The sequence below is a fragment of the Nilaparvata lugens genome, chromosome 2, assembly GCF_014356525.2.
Source record: "Nilaparvata lugens isolate BPH chromosome 2, ASM1435652v1, whole genome shotgun sequence".
Taxonomy (NCBI): domain Eukaryota; kingdom Metazoa; phylum Arthropoda; class Insecta; order Hemiptera; family Delphacidae; genus Nilaparvata; species Nilaparvata lugens.
This window is the reverse complement of record NC_052505.1, coordinates 21,035,080-21,054,011: the sequence shown is the minus strand read 5'-3', so window position 1 is coordinate 21,054,011 and position 18,932 is coordinate 21,035,080. Positions and strand designations below refer to the sequence as shown.

The following is an 18,932-nucleotide window of genomic DNA, read 5'->3' as shown; positions in this document are numbered from 1 at the left end:
GAATATACATGCTAAAGGACGAACTTTAAACCCTTAAAAACAACCCTTAGAGTTAAAATATTGCCAAAAGATTTCTTAGTGCGCCTCTAAAGGGCCAACTGAACATACCTACCAAATTTGAACGTTTTTGGTCCGGTAGGTTTTTAGTTATGCGAGTGAGTGAGTGAGTCAGTCAGTCAGTCAGTCAGTCAGTCAGTGAGTGCCATTTCGCTTTTATATATATAGATATTGATACTATTCATACAATAATGGATTTATCTTATAATAGTTATATACAGTGTAATATATTTATATTATTGACAAGCAGGTAACCCCGTGCTCAGCAAGGATCTAATTAAGAACTTGACAGACTGAAAACTTGAGCTACTGCGATCTTGAAGAATTCAAAATTGACCTCTAACCACCCTCGGTAAATTAAGAATCAATATGCAAAATAGCAAGTTAATCAGTCTAGTAGTTGAGACGTGATAATGCGTCATCTTGAATTTCATATTCCGTAGCCTACGTGTATAAACCAATTCTTCACTTTATATTATATTATTTATAATATAATAGGCAACTATAATATTCATTTAATTTATTTATTATAGGCAACTATCGAGGTACAATATATTTTATATTCATAACGTTCTACGAATTCATAACGTAGCCTAGATCAGTCAAATACATAGTCAACTTGAATTAAGAAATGATATTTTTGAGTTTTTATCTGTAGCAAAAATTCGATTTATCTCATTCTAATTGATGAATCTATTTTACTGCACTTTACAGTTGGTAATAAAACTACATATTAATCTGAAATACTGATTAAAATATCATTTTTGAACTACAACGTTGAAAAATTCTTGTTCGATTTGATTCTATTGTTTTTCGGTAGCAGTAATGATATTTTTTTGCTCTTTATTTGGCATCATAATACAAACGCTGTTATTTAATTTTGCTCTCGATCCAATCCCGATATTGTTATCACACTTGCCTTCTTTTGTTGAAATATTTCAAGCCTATTATTCACTGTTCTCTTGAAACAAATATGCACAGTTGTTCATATACAGTTCAAACTTTCTCAAACAAGTGTGATTGTAACAATACATAGAATGAAAGGAGTTGTGTTGATAGTGTATTGCTCTGAATATTTGAATATTGAATATGAGTTTTCTTGAATGCTATGAGCCAGTGCTAGGAGTCCAACATAATTATATTTTCCAATAACTATCCAAGAAATCTTTCTATTAATTTGAAATTTGGATGATTTCATACTGGTGATCAACTCAATAATGTAACAACGTTCAATATAACAAAATATTTTAGATTGAAGATTTATTAGAAATTGCAGTTAACCAACTACTGGAATATTATTATTGTGTAATAATTACCGTATCTCAAATTTCAAATGAAAGCTGTATAAATAGAGCTAAGGACTTCTGCCACTGCGAATATTGACCGTTAAATATTTTTTACTGCAGAAATATGAAAAATATGAAAGCCTTAAGGCTGTGCAAAGGCTAAAAATAAACTTTCTACTGGTGATATTTTTCAAAGTTTTTCGATTTGTATATCATCAAGCTATCAAAATAAAATAGTTTTCAGGAAAACATTTTTTCCGATCATTACTTTTCGAGATATGAGCGCCTAAAGTTAAAATTTTTGGGACAGAACATTTCAAATTCGGTGAGAGATAAATCCATGAGATTCAGAGGATAAATTCTTCACGGCATTATTGATTAAATAAAGCTAAAATCATTTGAAAATATCAATTTTTGAGAGAGTTATACAATTTACCAAAAATGACTTAGTGGTAACTTTTAGTTATCACTCAACTAAAAGTTATTTTTGGTTATTTTTAGTAAATTGAATAACTTTCTCGAAAATTGATATTCTCAGAGAATTTTTGTTTTATTTAATCAGAATCATCATGATGAATTTATCCTTCAAATCTCATTGATTTATCTCTTACTGAATTTGTAATGTTCTGTCCCAAAAATTTAAACTTTAGGCGCTCATATCTCGAAAAGTAATGATCGGAAAAAAATGTTTTCCCAAGAAAACTATTTCATTTTGATAGCCTGATGATATACAAATCGAAAAACGTTGAAAAATATCACCAGTAGAAAGTTTATTTTAGCCTTTGCACAGCCTTAAAGCCGCTTCGCCGGCAACGGAGAGGTACCGGGTTCGATTCCCGGTCTGGGCACAGTTTTTGGACAGTTTCCTTCTTCATATTCCCTTCTGCTATTTAATACTTTGGTCAATATTAGCAGAAGTCCTTAGTTCTATTTATATAGCTTTCACTAGATATTTTAAATAGTTATTATATACAACACAAAATATTTTTAAAACTCAGAATTTCGGTTACAGCATTGGTTAGGCTATATTCGTTACTATTCTCTGGCATAATTAACTATAGGTCTACAACAATTGATACTATCGATCATTTCAATCTTGAATCCAATCAGTCTTATCCATTATAATATTATAGTTACGTTGCTTCAAGACACACATTACAATTAAAACGAACACTCTGGTTTCTCCAAGTCTATAAAACTCTCATGAAGGATTTAAATAATTTTTCAATATCACATGCTTGATTTGTTAAGTTGAACAACTGTAATCCAAAGGAGATCCAATCACTTTGAATTCTTTAATAGCTCTAGATAATTGGGGAAGCTTGAAATACCTTTTGAAATTGTGTTTATTGATCCCAATTGTTGTAAGGTGTGCAACGTCCAGCATTCGGGGAAGGATGCTGTTATACTAGAAAAAAAAATGTTGACAATCTGAAATGCTCTATGATGAGGGTTTTTCATATTCATTTTTATATTCCTTGTATTGCATTACTGAATATGTAAAGTGTATTTATTTTCTATCCAATAAACTATTGTCATTTTGGTCGTATTTTAGTGTTAGAAATAGACATTCTGTGACTAGATTTTATATTTGACAAGTCGAATGATTTATTGATTGAATGTGATAAAATATGTGACAATCTATTGAAAGAATGAATAGATACCAATCAATCGATTCATTCATTTGTCAACATATTTACAATCAAGACAATTTATCAATATCATTATTAATCAAAATAAGCATACACACGGAGTCATAATCTTAAATATATTTTTATTATTTATTTTTTTCCCAAAAAAAACATTACAAACAAAGAAAACGAAAAACAATAAGGGAACTTACTTATTGCATTAGCAAGTTGATGCTAAATGTAGCTTTATATTTATAGTTTATTAATAAGAAAGTAACATTGCTGCTAATAGAATAAATATAATGTCTATTATAGATAATTACGGGTAATATTTGAGGGAAAATGATACCTGCATAGGTTTAAAACCTGTGCGCAGGTAGGTTATTAAAAAAAGATCAAACAAAGACACAAAGAAGTTGATAATTATAACCAACGTAGGTAGGTACCTAAAAAAATAAAAGTGGAAACTTTCCAGAGATGAGGTGAAAGAGATTATAGTTATAAAGAAGAAAGCAAGATTATGAATAAAACAAGCATTAGACTAATTGAATAACAAAGTTCGCATAGCTATTTAATAGTTATATCATTCTCAAGTTCCATTTCAGCTATTCATTACCTCTCCGTTGATCCATTCATGAAATCATCACAGTTTAGAAACGTTTGTGTAGTATTATTAATCATCACCTAGGCTTAAAATACTTGTAGAAAGCGCTTGTAAATAAATAACACGTATAAATTAACATCATACACAATATTCAAAGTAAACATATTATTCTGATAATAATATTATAACAATATATGTTACATCTCTCTTTAAGTATAGCTCGATATAAATAGATGATTGGGGTATAGGCCTAACGAACTTTAAAACAATCTGACATTCTGTTTTTGAAATTAGGTGAGTGTTTTACCCACTGTACCGCCGCTGATGGTGTTCCTAGCGAAACATCCGTTGGTTGACAAGTACGATATGTCCAGTGTGAGGAGCGTGTTCGTCGGCGCGGCTCCATGCTCCGTGGAGACCATCAACGCGGTCAAGAAGAGGCTCAAATTGAAAAACATTCGCCAAGGATATGGGATGACCGAGCTGTCCATTGCAATCACCGCGGCTCCCAAGGATAGCAACAATCCGTTGACTGTTGGTAAACTGCTGGCTGGAGCCGAAGGAAAGGTGAGTCCAATTATAAATACAAATGATGAATATTGTGTTCATTCAAGATAATTCAAAATTTTAAAAATCAATATTCAAGAAGTGTTTATTCAAGACTATCAAGTAGCCCGTGCTCCGCTAGGGTCAAATTTAAAACTTGACAAACTGATAACAACAGTAACTATATTACCCACAGTATGGCCATTGACTATCAAAGGGGGACGAAGGAAAATTGGTTATACTTTAATATAGGCAATAAAGAAAATTTAAAAAACACTAATAAAGCTTCAAACATTAATTTTCTTTCCTTCGGACTCATCGCAGACCACTTCTAGAGCTTTCGCGGACAACTTATTGGGAACAAGTAATCTAGATAAATATGCAGAAAGATAAATTTCAATTTTATTGTATTTCCTCATCCAATTAATTGGACCGAACTTCAAATAATCAAATTTCAAAATATGTATTGCGGCTCAATTAAATATAACATTTTATGAAATTTTTAACCGTGATTAAGTGCTGATTAATTAGTGCGTCTTGACTTCTATTATTGATTCTCTCCAGTACTGTGTACCCTGTCCATAACAACTATGTTCAATAATTGGTCAATAGTTATTGATAAAATATGGATTCAGAGTTGCATTACCACGAGCAATATCAATGATTTGAAATATCACTAAATATGAATAATAATGGTTATGGGTTATGTGTTTTCTTTTTGAATTGCTTAAATGTTTATTTAAATCATTAAGTTGAACTATGGCTAGAACAATTGGCTTTTCCACAGTTTATATCCAATATCCAATATTTATATTCAATGTGTTTACAATATTTTCGTCAGACTTATTGGCTGTCAACTAATAAAACAAGATTTTTGAATGTTATGGAATCTATGTGATGAGAATTCCATCATATTTATACAAATAGATATGAGAACTTCATTATTCTTTGTCAATGGAACAAAATTTATTACAATATCATGACATATTTTGATAGTTTTTTGGAGATTCAGCTTTTAGGTTACGTTACCTACCTTTCATTTTCACTCGCTATTATCTACGAATCACTATTTCAAGTTCCAAAACTATATTGGGAATATAGAAAAAACATTAAAGAAATTATATCGGAGTTAATAATCACAAAAATATGCTTTAATGAGTAAAGGCAAGCGATTTTACTTATAATCGCCTATAAGCTCCATTGTAAAATTCAAATATTTGGAATCTTCATGGCGGCGGCGGGAAAAAAAATTCCAATGGCCATACTGTGGGTAATATAGTTACTGTACTGATAACTTGAACCACTACAATTTTGAAGAAATAATAATAGAATCGATTATTTGAGAAACAACACATGTCCACAAAATGATATTTTTTAGGAGCAAAGAAAAACATAATTACAACTAAATCACCAGTACACTCTCGGTTTATGGTTAGTTTTTTTTAATATCCAATAAACTTAATTCTGAGATGATTCCTCAATTTATTTCTTCAACATGTCAATTCTATTTTATTCAATAAATTTTAAAAATTTGGACATGTGTGGTTTCTCAAATAAATGAAGAAGGATAGCATGATAAAAATATCAATAGTAAGTTGTTTTTATGTTAACTATATTTATTGAAAATTGAATGAAAGATGTATGCACAAACTTGAAAAAGGTATGATAACTATTGTCTTAATCTTTAATGTCCATGATTTTTACCTTCATCAATTCATATCTTTTGCTGTGTGATTCACCGCCTCTTGGGGCTTCAGTCACTATTCCAATTTACTATCACCTTTATTATCATAAAGGTTTAGTTACAGAAATCACACATGTATTGTAGATGTGTGGTTTCTCAAATGAACTGAATATTCAATGCCATTTCTGTTGTCCAAGGAAACATTGGATTAGTGTTGTTTCTCTATGAAACGATGTATTTACATTAGAAGAATGTATTTCAGTTAAAAAGTGAAAATGTCAAAAAAAAATAGATATATATTGTTTCTCGAAATAAGCGATTCGTCATATAACCATCCTCGGTAAATTAAGAATCTATATATGCAGCTGTATAATAATGAACCACAACATTTCGTTCTGAGTATGAAATATCATATTTCTAACTGAGCTACTCTATTATTTCCAACCCACCTACTGATAAAAATGTAAAGTGTTTGAAAATTAATCAAAAATATAACGAAAATTTCCAAGAGCTCCAATGATTATGAACTCCCTTCAACAAGCAGCTGAAATAAAACAGACTAAAATAGTAATTTAGCAAGTGGGCCTAGTATTACTGTTAAGGCAGAAACTAACTGTATCAATTTTCCAATAAAGATACAGTAGTAATATAGAGAGTGGTTATAATGGCAGTATTTGATTAACACTGGTGTTGCTTCCCTTGTCTGTAATTCGACAAAGCAGATAGCGCTATCCTTTTTCCTAGCTCGCAAAGTTGCCAGATCGTTTTTAACAATGTAGAAATATAATAAATTAACAAAATATTCGATCTCGATAGTAAAAATTCATTATTTGAAAATTGAAAGTATATTTAATTGACTAATTAAATATAATAATTGATAATTTAAAACTAGAATGACCAGTAATAATACATAAATGAAATGAAATGAAATAAGATATACCGGTATCAGTTTTCTTCTATAGAAGGCAGTGAAAAGGCAGGGAATCAGCAACGCTGTTCTCCTATCTTTCTCCACTAGTAAAACGAGGACCTCACTCACTATAGCAACTGCTACAGTGCTATGCGGGTATGCGAGCCTGGTAGTTTGAACAGCAAAAGATTCACTATTGGCTCGACTGAACGACCTACGAGGGGGTCTTTCAATTTATACGGGTTTGTTCTGTGGAGGAGCCGTGGTCTAGTGGTCTAGACGCTGGCTTCGAAAACCAGTGGCCCGAGTTCGAATCTCAGCAGAGCCAGATATTTTTGACGGTTCACTATTGACGGTTTACTCCTGTAGTATATATAATATATTTGCGACATTTATGGTGAGGTGTACGTTATGATGGCGGTGAAGAAAGACAGGAAAATAGCGTTGCCGATTCTCTGCCTTACCACTGCCTTCTGTAGAGGATGCTACAAAATAAAAATTGACTGCTACAGATTCTTGACTAATAAAATATAATTGATTATTTAAAGCTAGAATGATCAGTTTATATTACAATATTGGGGCACCGAGCTTCGCTCGTTATTTATTTATTGATAAAAAGAACACAATTCTTTGAATTGATTGGGGAAGGACTAACAGGCACAGCCCAAAACTCATTCTTCCTCAAATTTTGATTTATACACTATAAATATTTCAAAAAGTAATTAGGTTATGTTTCATAAACTTGAATTCAAGTCCAATTTTCAGTCCAAACATTTGAAAACAGAAAAGTTCTTATTTAGATTGTTCACAAACCAAATTTAACAACAAAATAACACTCATCAAACATATATTGTAATATAAACTGATCATTCTAGCTTTAAATAATCAATTATATTTTATTAGTCAAAAATCTGCAATAGTCATTTTTATTCTGTAGCATCCTCTACAGAAGGCAGTGGTAAAGCAGAGATTCGGCAAATCTGTAAAATAATTATTAATTTTGAAAACTATGTTATACTCTAATTTAGAATGATATACCATGTCATGTCAACAAATCCAATTATTTTGATCAAGTCGATTAAAATTTTTAGATAGTATTTCTCGAGAGAAAAGTTGATTGATTGCAAATAGTTCAACAGCTGAACATAGTTCTGTCTCTCTTCCACACAGCACTCGCATCCTCTGTTATCGAAAGACGACGAAATTATCATCTGTTTTTCCAAGGATGAATAATTATTATCCTTTTCATGCCCTTCAGCGAGTTTTCCCAGGGATGAGACCTAGTGCAATCGAATTTTTTATCATAAACCTACTATGTTCCAAATTTCGTGAAAATCGTAAAGCCGTTTTCGAGATCCGTTGGACATATTAAATAACCAGATATATATGAATAACCAAATATGAAAATAAAAATATAAACAGTTATACAGAAATTGCTCGCTTAATATAATAGGATATTTCCGACGTTTGCTATTTTTCTACGGTGAGGTCTACGCTATGATACGGGTGAAGAAAGATGGGAAAAAGCTTGCCGATTCTCTGTTTTACCACTGCCTTCTGTAGAGGATGCTACAGAAAAAGAATTGACTACTAATTAATTATACTTGACTAATAATTAATTATTTAAAACTAGAATGATCAGTTGATAATATAACATACGATATACCGGTATCAGCTATCCTCTTCAGAAGGCAGAGCATCTCGGCACCGCTATTCTCCTATCTTTCTTTACTGCCATTATAACGTGAACCTCACTATAGTGAATTATTTCAATTGCCACTTTTTTGTAGTTGAGAAGTTGATATTGTTGTAATTATTCATATTAAATAAAAAACTAAGAAATTGTCAAAAACCACAGATTTCATTAAAAGTTGAAAGACCAGTTTTGGTTGTTTCAGTTTATCAGAGATTGACAATTAACCATCGAAACCAGTCTTTCTACTTTTAATAAAATCTGTTGTTTTTGACAATCTCTTAAGCTGGGTTTACACAAAAGTTATTAACAAAATGTTAATAACTTAATCCTTATTGATTCTATTAGATTGAACGGAACTTGACAAACACATATGTTCATCATGTGTATGATAAGTTCCGCTCAATCTAATAGAATCTATAAGGATCAAGTTATTAACATTTTGTTGTGTTTTTGTGTTTTTTTCAATGGTGTTGTGTTTTTGTTGGAATAAAAATTATTTGATATGATCCACATTATAACGTGGACATCACTTTAGTGAATTATTACAATTGTCAATTTTTTGTGTAGTTGAGAAATTGATATTGTTTGAATTATTCATATTAAATAAAAAAATCAAGAAATTGTCAAAAACCACAGATTTTATTATAGAAGAAAAACCAGTTTTGGTTGTTTCAGTTTATCAGAGAATATCGGGGACCGAGCTTCGCTCTGGAGTAAAAAAGCATAAAAAAATTATTACGAAATAAGAAATTATAATAACATTCATACAGAAATGTTCTATCTAATCGCAGTAAATTGAGATTAATTCCCAGAGGAATGCAAAAATTTTCCTCACAAAGGCCCAGTTGCACAAAAGCCTGTTAAAATTTTAATCCTGATCAACTTCACGTGAACCAAATCAGAGAAGACCATTTCAAAAAGATGGATCTACTGGAATTAATCAGGATTGAAAATAACCCGGCTTTTTTGCAACCGGCACTAAGTACCTGATTGAATGATTACAAAAGTTCAACAGCTGAGTCATAATTTTGACACAGTCCCACATACATGAACTCGCTCACTCATTTCCATCACCAACGGACGACGAAATAATTATTATCAGCTGTTTTTCCAAGGATGAATAATAGTTATCCTTTTAATGTCCTTCAGCAATTTTTCCCAGGGATGAAACCCAGTGCAATCGAATCTTTATATTATAAACCTACTATGTTCTGAATTTCATGAGAATCGTTAGAGCCGTTTTCGAGATCTGGTGAAATACAAACATATAAACATCTAGAAATCTAAACATCCAAACATCTAAACATATAAACAGAAGTTGCTCGTTTAATAGTATAGGATTGACAATGGTCTTTCTACTTTTAATAAAATCTGTGGTTTTTGACAATTTCTTAGTCTTCTTATTTAATATTTCAATTGTGATGTGTTTTTGTTGGAATAAAAATGATCTGATATGAGTTTGAGTAATTGAAAGAACACAGTATTATTTTTGTCACATCCATATTTTATCAGACTTGTTGTACACAGGACTGCCGTTTCGTGTTGAAATGAACACAACACTACCTACAGCTGTAAGTGTGTTTGTTTCAACACGAAACTGACAAAAATAAATCTGTGTTCTTCCAATTATGTAGAAGTTCCTCTATATCCTATCATATCAAGCGAGCAATTTCTGTATGTATTTATTTATTTATGTATGTCCAACGAATTTCTAAAACGGTTAACGATTTTCACGAAACTTAGAACATAAAAAGTTTATGATAATTATAAAAATTAGATTGCACTAGGTCTCATCCTTGGGAAAAATCGCTGAAGGACATGAGAAGGATAATAATTATTCATCCTTGGAAAAACAGTTAATAATTCGTCGTCTATCGATAATGGAAGTGAGTGAGCGAGTGCATGTGTGTGGGACTGATACAAAATTATGACTCGGCTGTTGAACTATTGCAATCATTCAATCAGGTACTTAGTGCACGTTGCACAAAAGCCGGTTGAATTTTAATCCTGATAAATTCCAGAAGAACCATTCAGAGAAGCCGTCTTTTTAAAACGGTCTTCTCTGATTTGGTTCACGTGAAATTAATCAAGATTAAAATTTAACCGTTTTTTTAGCAACCGGGCGCCTTTGTAAGAGAGATATTTGTATTCCACTGGGAATCTTAATCTCAATCCACTGTGATTAGATAGAACCTTTCTGTATAAACTATAATAATATATTAATATCGGGACACCGAGCTTCGCTCGTTATTTTTATTTATTGATAAACAGAACACAACTCTTTAATATGATCGTGTTTATATTTTACAGCTGGCTATACGTCAGCTTATGAATTTCGGGGATGAGATATTTGATTTTCCACAGACGCACTCTCTTGCTCACTTTTTTATTATCCACAGACGACGAAAGTCTCAGCTGTTTTTCCAAGGATGAATTATCCTTTTGATGTCGTTCAGCGAGTTTTCCCAGGGATGAGACCTAGTGCAATCGAATTTTTATATCATAAACCTACTATGTTCCAAATTTCGTGAAAATCGTTAGAGCCGTTTTCGAGATCCGTTGGACATAAATAAATATGAATGACCAAATATAAAAATATTTACAGACATACAGAAATTGCTCGCTTAATATAATAGGATAATCTCCTCTTTCGTAATACATTTTCTATTATTTTGCACTATAGAGCGAAGCTCGGTCCCCCGATATTCAATTTTTATTCATAAAATTTTATACGGTAATGAATTTAAGTGATTGTGAATATTATTAATTTGACAGGTGGTTGATTTGGAGACTGGAGAGAGCGTTGGTGCCAATGTGATCGGAGAACTGTGCTTCCGCGGACCTCACATCATGCAAGGATACTATGACAACCCCACTGCCACTGCCAACATAATTGACAAACAAGGCTGGTTACATACAGGAGATGTCGGATACTATGACCAAGAAGAAAACTTCTACATTGTTGATAGACTGAAAGAGCTCATCAAGTATAAAGGATTTCAGGTGAGTTTTTATAAAATTATTATTGAACGAAAATCCTAAATAAATGCTGCAAATCACCCCGAAGACCTCTGCTACTGCAGACATTGACAACAGGGCTAACAGCTAGATGGAGATTCGATGAGAACTACTATCCAAAAATTAGTTGCCAGCCCGGGAATCGAACCCGGTACCTCCCAATTGCCAGTCAGGAATGCTTGCCCTTACACCAAACTGACAATCTCTGGATAGCAGCGCTCATTTTATACAAAGCCATAGCGGCCAACTAGTTACAGATGGAATTAAATAGAGAATGCATTTATTCAAATGCTAATTAATATATAATAATTATCATTGAACGAAAATCCTAAATAAATGCTGCAAATCACCCCGAAGACCTCTGCTACTGCAGACATTGACAACAGGGCAAACAGCTAGATGGAAATTCGATGAGAACTACTATCCAAAAATTAGTTGCCAGCCCGGGAATCGAACCCGGTACCTCCCAATTGCCAGTCAGGAATGCTTGCCTTTACACCAAACTGACAAACTGGCAACTAATTTTTGGATAGTAGTTCTCATCGAATTTCCATATAGCTGTTAGCCCTGTTGTCAATGTCTGCAGTAGCAGAGGTCTTCGGGGTGATTGCAGCATTTATTTAGGATTTTCGTTTAATAATAATTATATATTAATTAGGATTTGAATAAATTCATTCTCTATTTAATTCCATCTGTAACGAGTTTTTATAACTTTGTTGTAGTTTTGTCACTCTGTTACATTTGTAAATATTTGAATATCACTTACTTTTTGGCAAATTGAGGTATGCGTTTCACTTTTGAGGAGGAGCTTCATCCTCAGAAGTGAAATGCATACCTCAATTTGCCAAAAAAGTAAGTGATATTCAAATATTTACAAACGTAACAGAGTGTCAAAACTACAACAAAGTTATTATATAGTGTTTCGTCATGGAAAGGTTTCATATTTTGGCTCGTATTATCATAGGAGAAAGATAGAACAATAAAATATCCCATGGTATGTATAGAGGTCGTTTATGTTCCAATTACAAACCGATTTTTCTGTCAGGAAAAAAGTTATTAATACTGAGTTCATTGGTTTCCCATGTACCTACGTACTACCATAGAGGAAAGATTAGTATAAGAAGATATCTCATGGTATAGACTATAGAGGTTGTTTATGTTCCAAATTCAAACCGAATTTATGTTCAATTCAAGTCGATTACTGATGACTAAAGTCTAGGATTACTGTTTGGGGTAAGAGTGTAAGAACTGCATAGTATGAGAGACTACCAGCGGCACAAAGCTTCCAGCGGTAATGAAGACTGAGTAGGACGTAATGCTTGTAGTATTCCCTAATTATGTAATAGATAAATATACCAAGTGATTGTGAACATGATATACATACTTCTGTTTGTCAATATTTTATCCATACAGATGAATAAATAAATTTGAATTTGAAAAAACCAATACACGAGTCAAAAGACCACCATATTTCAAGAATACCGGTCCAATGAACGATTCAATAACTGGTATTACACTGACAAGAATTTTCTGGTTTACTATATTGAGGTCCACGTTATAATGACAGTATTCGATCAACATTGGTTTTGATATACTTGTCTATCATTCGACAAAGAAGATTGAGCTATTTTCCTAGCTCTGCAATGTTGCCGTGTATTTAACAGAAGTTAATTAACAAAATATTTCATCTCAATCATAAAAATGTATTACCTCAATTATTGAAAAATATATTTCTTCCTCAAATAGATTATAATTGATTATTTTTAACAATAATAAACAGTTAATACTACATCATAAAATTCTGGTGTCAGCTATCCTCTATAGAAGACAGTGGCGAGGCTGAATCAGCAAAGCTATTCTCCTATCTTTCTCCACTACCATTATAACGTGGACCTCACTATAGTGCACCAGTTCAGTAAAGTCTGTAAGTCAAGAACGATGAGTAAGCTGTTTAGGCCTGATGCACACCGGAGAAACGCGTTTTGTGAAAAAAGTTTCAGGAAACGTGAAACGAAAGTTGCTCGAAATCGACTGATAAGATTAAGCAGGAAACGTTTCTTTTGTATGCATGCGCAAGTGAAACGGATTGCATGAAACAAGTTCATGAAAGAGGGCTTCACGAAATGCGTTTCTCCGGTGTACATCCCGTCTTAGAATTCGTTTATTTTCAATCTCAACTGCTTCATTCTTCTGACTTAGATATTGTCAGGGTTACAATATTGAACAATGGTACGGTATTCATATATTAATAACTAGAAAAATTACAATAATTGCAAATTTCAGAACTAATAAACAGAAAAATCTGGGGAGTCCAATGGTAGCAAGCATTTAAAAGACACACCAGTGTTGTGAAATCGGGCTCAGGCCACAAACTCAAGTTCTGTCTAAAATTTTATAAACTCTCTAAATAAAATCATTTGAAATAATTGTAAAGTAATTATGTAAACTTTGTTTATACAGGTAGCCCCAGCTGAACTGGAGGGAGTGATTCTTACGCACCCCCAGGTTAAAGATGCGGCAGTCATAGGAATTGCAGATGAGTCATCAGGTGAACTGCCGAAAGCTTATGTGGTCAAGCAGCCAGGAGCTGACATCATGGAAAGAGATATAGTCGATTATGTCAAAGGTAATTTATTCAATCACTTTTCGCTATTAAAAAGAACGACTAGCAGTCAGAATTTTTCCAAGAATTATTCACTTACTATGACAACAAGATTTTTCGGCAGGTCAACCATCTTCCAGGAAGATGATGCAGTAACCACGTTTACTTGTGGATATGGTTGCATTTATCATAATGTGTTTCATACGGAGTTTAAACGAGCAGCTGATATTCCTCCGTTTAAACCGAGTATCTGAGAGCCCGTATGTAGATACCCGGTTCAAACGGAGAAATGTCAACTGTTCGTTTGAACTCCATATGAAACACATTATGATAAATGCAGCCATATCCACAAGTAAACTTAGTTAAGCGTTGGACATATTCTAGGAAGATGACGGACCATCCGAAAAATCTCGTTGTTATAGTAATTGAATAATAATTTATCGCAATGTACCTTGAATACAAAATGTATTCTAGGTACCTTGATCTATTGGAAAAAAATCAGACTGCTAGTCGTTCTTTTTAATAGCAAAGAGTGATTTTTTAATAATAAGCAGTTCGTGATGGGAAACAATATTGAAGTAATTTATTAAATATTTCAGATTTAATGGCAATAATGTAACCAACATTGACTCCATGATATTCATGTAATACATGATATTTTATTATTTTAAATTTAATCCTATTTTAGATATATTTATTAAACATATTTATATGATTGATGAATATGAAACATGTATAAGGTAAGACTATATAGTATTGTCTTGTAGTGTATGGTATATGATAATATGCTATTAAAATGTATGAATTTAGGGTTACTTTCTTCTATTTATAAAAATAGAGTTGTAGTATTCTTAGAAATTAATAAAAAAATAGATTAAAAATACAAATTATAACAAATAGTTTTAGTATTTACACCAACGTCAGGTTTTTAAAAATATAACTGTTATAATTTGTATACTAAAGCTGCGTTTACAACCAAAGCTATTAACAAAATGTTAATAACTTAATCCTTATAGATTCTATTAGATTGAACATAACTTATCATACACATGATAAACATTATGTGTTTGTCAAGTTCCATTGAATCTAATAGAATCGATGAGGATTTAGTTATTAACATTTTGTTAATAGCTTTGGTGTAAACGCAACTTTTATCTATTATTTCATTTATTTCAAAGCGTACTATAATTCTATTTTATAGATGATATGCTATATGCTAGTATATGCTGTGCTGTGCTGTGCTATACTACTATATAACTATGTACATTACTATCTACTTACATAGTAACTATAGTTACTATGTAACTATATATGGTTGATATAGTTACTGTAGTATACAGTATATACTTATATAAATACCAGTATGAAGTATGTTTAGCTATTAACAAGTATTTTTCCATCCAATACCATTCTCAAAATAACATTAGAATGAATAAGCGAGTATATTTCTTTTTTCAAGCTCAAACTCACCATCTTTCACGTCTTATCCAATAAACGGTGTTTGACGAAACTCATCAACACTAAAAAAGCCTGAAAATTACCAAAAACCTGTATTAATTTGTTGAAAACCACAGATCACACTCATGAAATATTGAACTGTAGGCTTCAGACACAGCAATATTGTATAGGCCTACGGTATAAGAAACAGTATTCTCTATCATTTAGTTTCAAACTGTTCTAAAGAATTGTAAAAGATTCCGTATTCAATTGCTGAATATGTAGAAAATTTGAAGAGAATGTGTTATGTAATCTTCATAGTTTCTTTGTAACATAGATCAAATAAAATTTCACTCTAAATTCGAATTTGTATGATTTTAGCATTTGGGTACTGTTGGCATTTCATTATAATCCTCGTCGCAACTATTGTAACTAAAAATAATATGAAAATTGAATAAACCATGATTGAATAGAAAATACCTTTTAATGCTTACACTGTGAATGGTAGATATGAAGTAACTCAATTTACGTATTGAATCAACATCAATATTATGTTGCCAGGTAACTACATCTGTAGGGAAATCATAATCTTATTCTTTCTCCATTATTCATTCTTCATCACCTCTTTATTCATGCTTTAATACTTCATTTTATTCATTTACCTTTGTAATATCGGGGTACCGAGCTTTGCTCGTTATTTATTTATTGATAAACAGTGCACAATTCTTAAAAAATGATTGGGTAAGGACAATCAGGCACAGCCCAAAACTGTTCCTTCCCCGTATTTTGATTTATACATTATAAATGTTCCAAAAAGTAGGTTATGTTTCATACACTTGAATAATTCAGGTACAATTTTCAATCAAAATATTTAAAAACAGAGAAGTTCTAATTTAGATTATTTACAAACCAAATTGAATAACAAAATAGCACTCACTAATCACTTAAAATTGTAAAATAATGATTAACTTTGAATATTATGATATACCGTACTTTAATTTAGAGTGATAAACCATGTCCTGTCAACAAATCAGATTATTTTGATAGAGTCTACTAAAATTTCTAGATAATATTTCTCGCGAGATACGGTAAGCTGTTTGAAAGATTACACAGCTGATCTCCCACTCAGGCACACGCATCTTCTGTTATCGACAGACGACGAAATCTGTTCTTCCAAGGATGAATTATCCTTTTAATGTCCTTCAGAGAGTTTTTCCAGGGATGAGACCTAGGGCAATCGAATCTTTATATTATAAACCTACTATGTTCTGAATTTCGTGACAATCGTTAGAGACGTTTTCGAGATCCGGTGAAATACAAACATATAAACATCCAAACATCTAAACATATAAACAGAAATTGCTCGTTTAATAGTATTGGATTGATTATTTGAATCGTCTATATTTTATTTCAGGTAAGGTCTCCTCACAAAAACGTCTAAGAGGAGGAGTGGAATTTGTATCAGTGATACCGCGCAACCCTAGTGGAAAAGTTCTACGGAGGATCTTGAGAGATGGAATCAAATCAAAATTATGAGGACTTCTCATTTTCTTCATGGTTTTTAAAGATAGACTTGGTGGCGTGAAGTTTTTCAAACAATTTTATATACGTGATTATTTTCGTGGAATAGGCTATACCTTTCAAACACTTTGCAAATAGTCTCTATTTGCAATTTATATTTTCCCTGTTTTTAACAGTTGTCTTACTTGACATCGTTCCATCTTTATTATTTTATGACACAATTTTGTTGTAAAGCACTATTTTTACGATTTTTTCTGATTTTCTCTCTCAATCTATCCCATTCGTTCCCTTTTCTCCATGAACTTGATCATCTGTTTGGCTCGCCCGTTCTCATTTCTGGAGCTAGGATTAGCGTTCTCATTTCTGGAGCTAGGATTAGTGTACTTCAAAAAATGAAATTTCTACAGCCAATAATAAGTAATAATAGTTTTTAAAAGACCATTGTGTAATCTAATTTTATTAAGATTTCAATGTGATGTATTCTTGATTGTAAAGTGTGCTTTTGATTTTGATTTGAACGACTTTGGATTTGGTTTGAGGCCTAGTTATTAGTTTTTAAATCATTGGTTTCAGTGTGGAAAAAATAAAATTAGACATACGGTAGCTGAAGTTTTGTTTGTGCATTGACGTAACTTTTCAATAACTGTTCGTAATCAACTATAAGTTATAAGTTATTATCTATCGAAATAATTGTTAAAATTGCACTGTACATTACAGACTGAAAAATTCATTAACTGTTTAGTATTCTGTGCCATATTCCAATAATTTATTGGAAATTGCTTTGAATAATACAGATTAACTTTATTATTATTAAACTTTTATTATTATATTATGATTTCTTTTTGTTTAAGTGATGTGAAATAAAAATTAAAATCGATTGAATTATATTTATTGAAATTTATTTTGATAATAAAAGTTTAAACAAAATACATATTGCTCTTTCTTTTTAGATTTCATGCAACTGCTTGTATTTCAGCAATTGATTCTTATGGCATCCTGGAACCTTCAAGGATTGCTGTGGGTCAATTAGTCCAAGGGCCAAGACACACGAGGTTTTTTCAGTCGAAAGGAAGCTCTATGATTGGCTGAACAGAAAACTCTCTCGATACACCAATCCTCTGTCATGCCGACTGAAAAAACGCCTTGTATGGATTGGCCCTTACTTTTCCTTATGGAAATGAAAATTCACCTTTTTTATAGAGGTTACAAGTGGTAGCAACTTGAAAATTTCAAAAAGCAGTCTCTATATTATGTGACACATAACTCAATTTTATTCTATGACTAGAAAAATAGTGGGGAAAAATGTTTTTACTTCAATAATTGACCGAACGTAGTGAAGTCTATGTTTTAACTGGGATTTTCTTTTGTCTGTCTGTATGTAACGCGATTACGGCCAAACGCGTTGATAGAATTCGATGAGATTTGGCAGGAATGTGCGAAAAGCCTCTCTTTCAACTGCGCGTCGATGTATACACAAGGTTTTTTTTGAATTTTGCATTTTAAGGATAATATGAAAAGAAAAGGAATTCCTCTATACTCTTTTATCACTATACTAGCAGGTAGCCCGTGCTCCGCAAGGGTCTTTCTTAAAACTTGACGTAATGAAATCTAGAAGAATTCAAATAGGCCTATGTACAGTGAGTCAGTCATTCTATCAGGGCTCGAATAATTTTGAAATTTCAATTAAATAAAAATGGAAGAATATAATTTATTTATGTAAATAACAACACCTTCATTGAAAGACATATTAACTGCATGCGTTTTCATATTGCCGATACAGCGTTGATGAAACTGTAGACGTTTATTCAGCATTTTTCTCAAAAATTGTTCTAGTTGAAAAATTATTAATCCATGCCACGTGTAGGCCTAGACATTGCGTCAGGAAAACGAATTTTTGAAACTCTGTTTTTCAGGTAGAAAGCAATATAGAAACAGATGTT

At 32.0% G+C, this 18,932-nt stretch overlaps 1 protein-coding gene across 1 annotated transcript in view; it reads left to right on the top strand.

Annotated features, from left to right (window-relative positions):
- LOC111052550 (4-coumarate--CoA ligase 1) overlaps positions 1-17,922 on the top strand; it is a 38,327-nt gene extending 20,405 nt beyond the window's left edge. The window contains exons 5-8 of the mRNA XM_039420763.1: positions 3,873-4,145; positions 11,190-11,417; positions 13,893-14,058; positions 16,886-17,922. Of these exons, the coding sequence (XP_039276697.1) occupies positions 3,873-4,145; positions 11,190-11,417; positions 13,893-14,058; positions 16,886-17,007 (789 nt within the window). The 3' untranslated portion in view covers positions 17,008-17,922. The remainder of the gene's footprint in view (positions 1-3,872; positions 4,146-11,189; positions 11,418-13,892; positions 14,059-16,885) is intronic.
- The last annotated feature ends 1,010 nt before the right edge of the window (positions 17,923-18,932 follow it).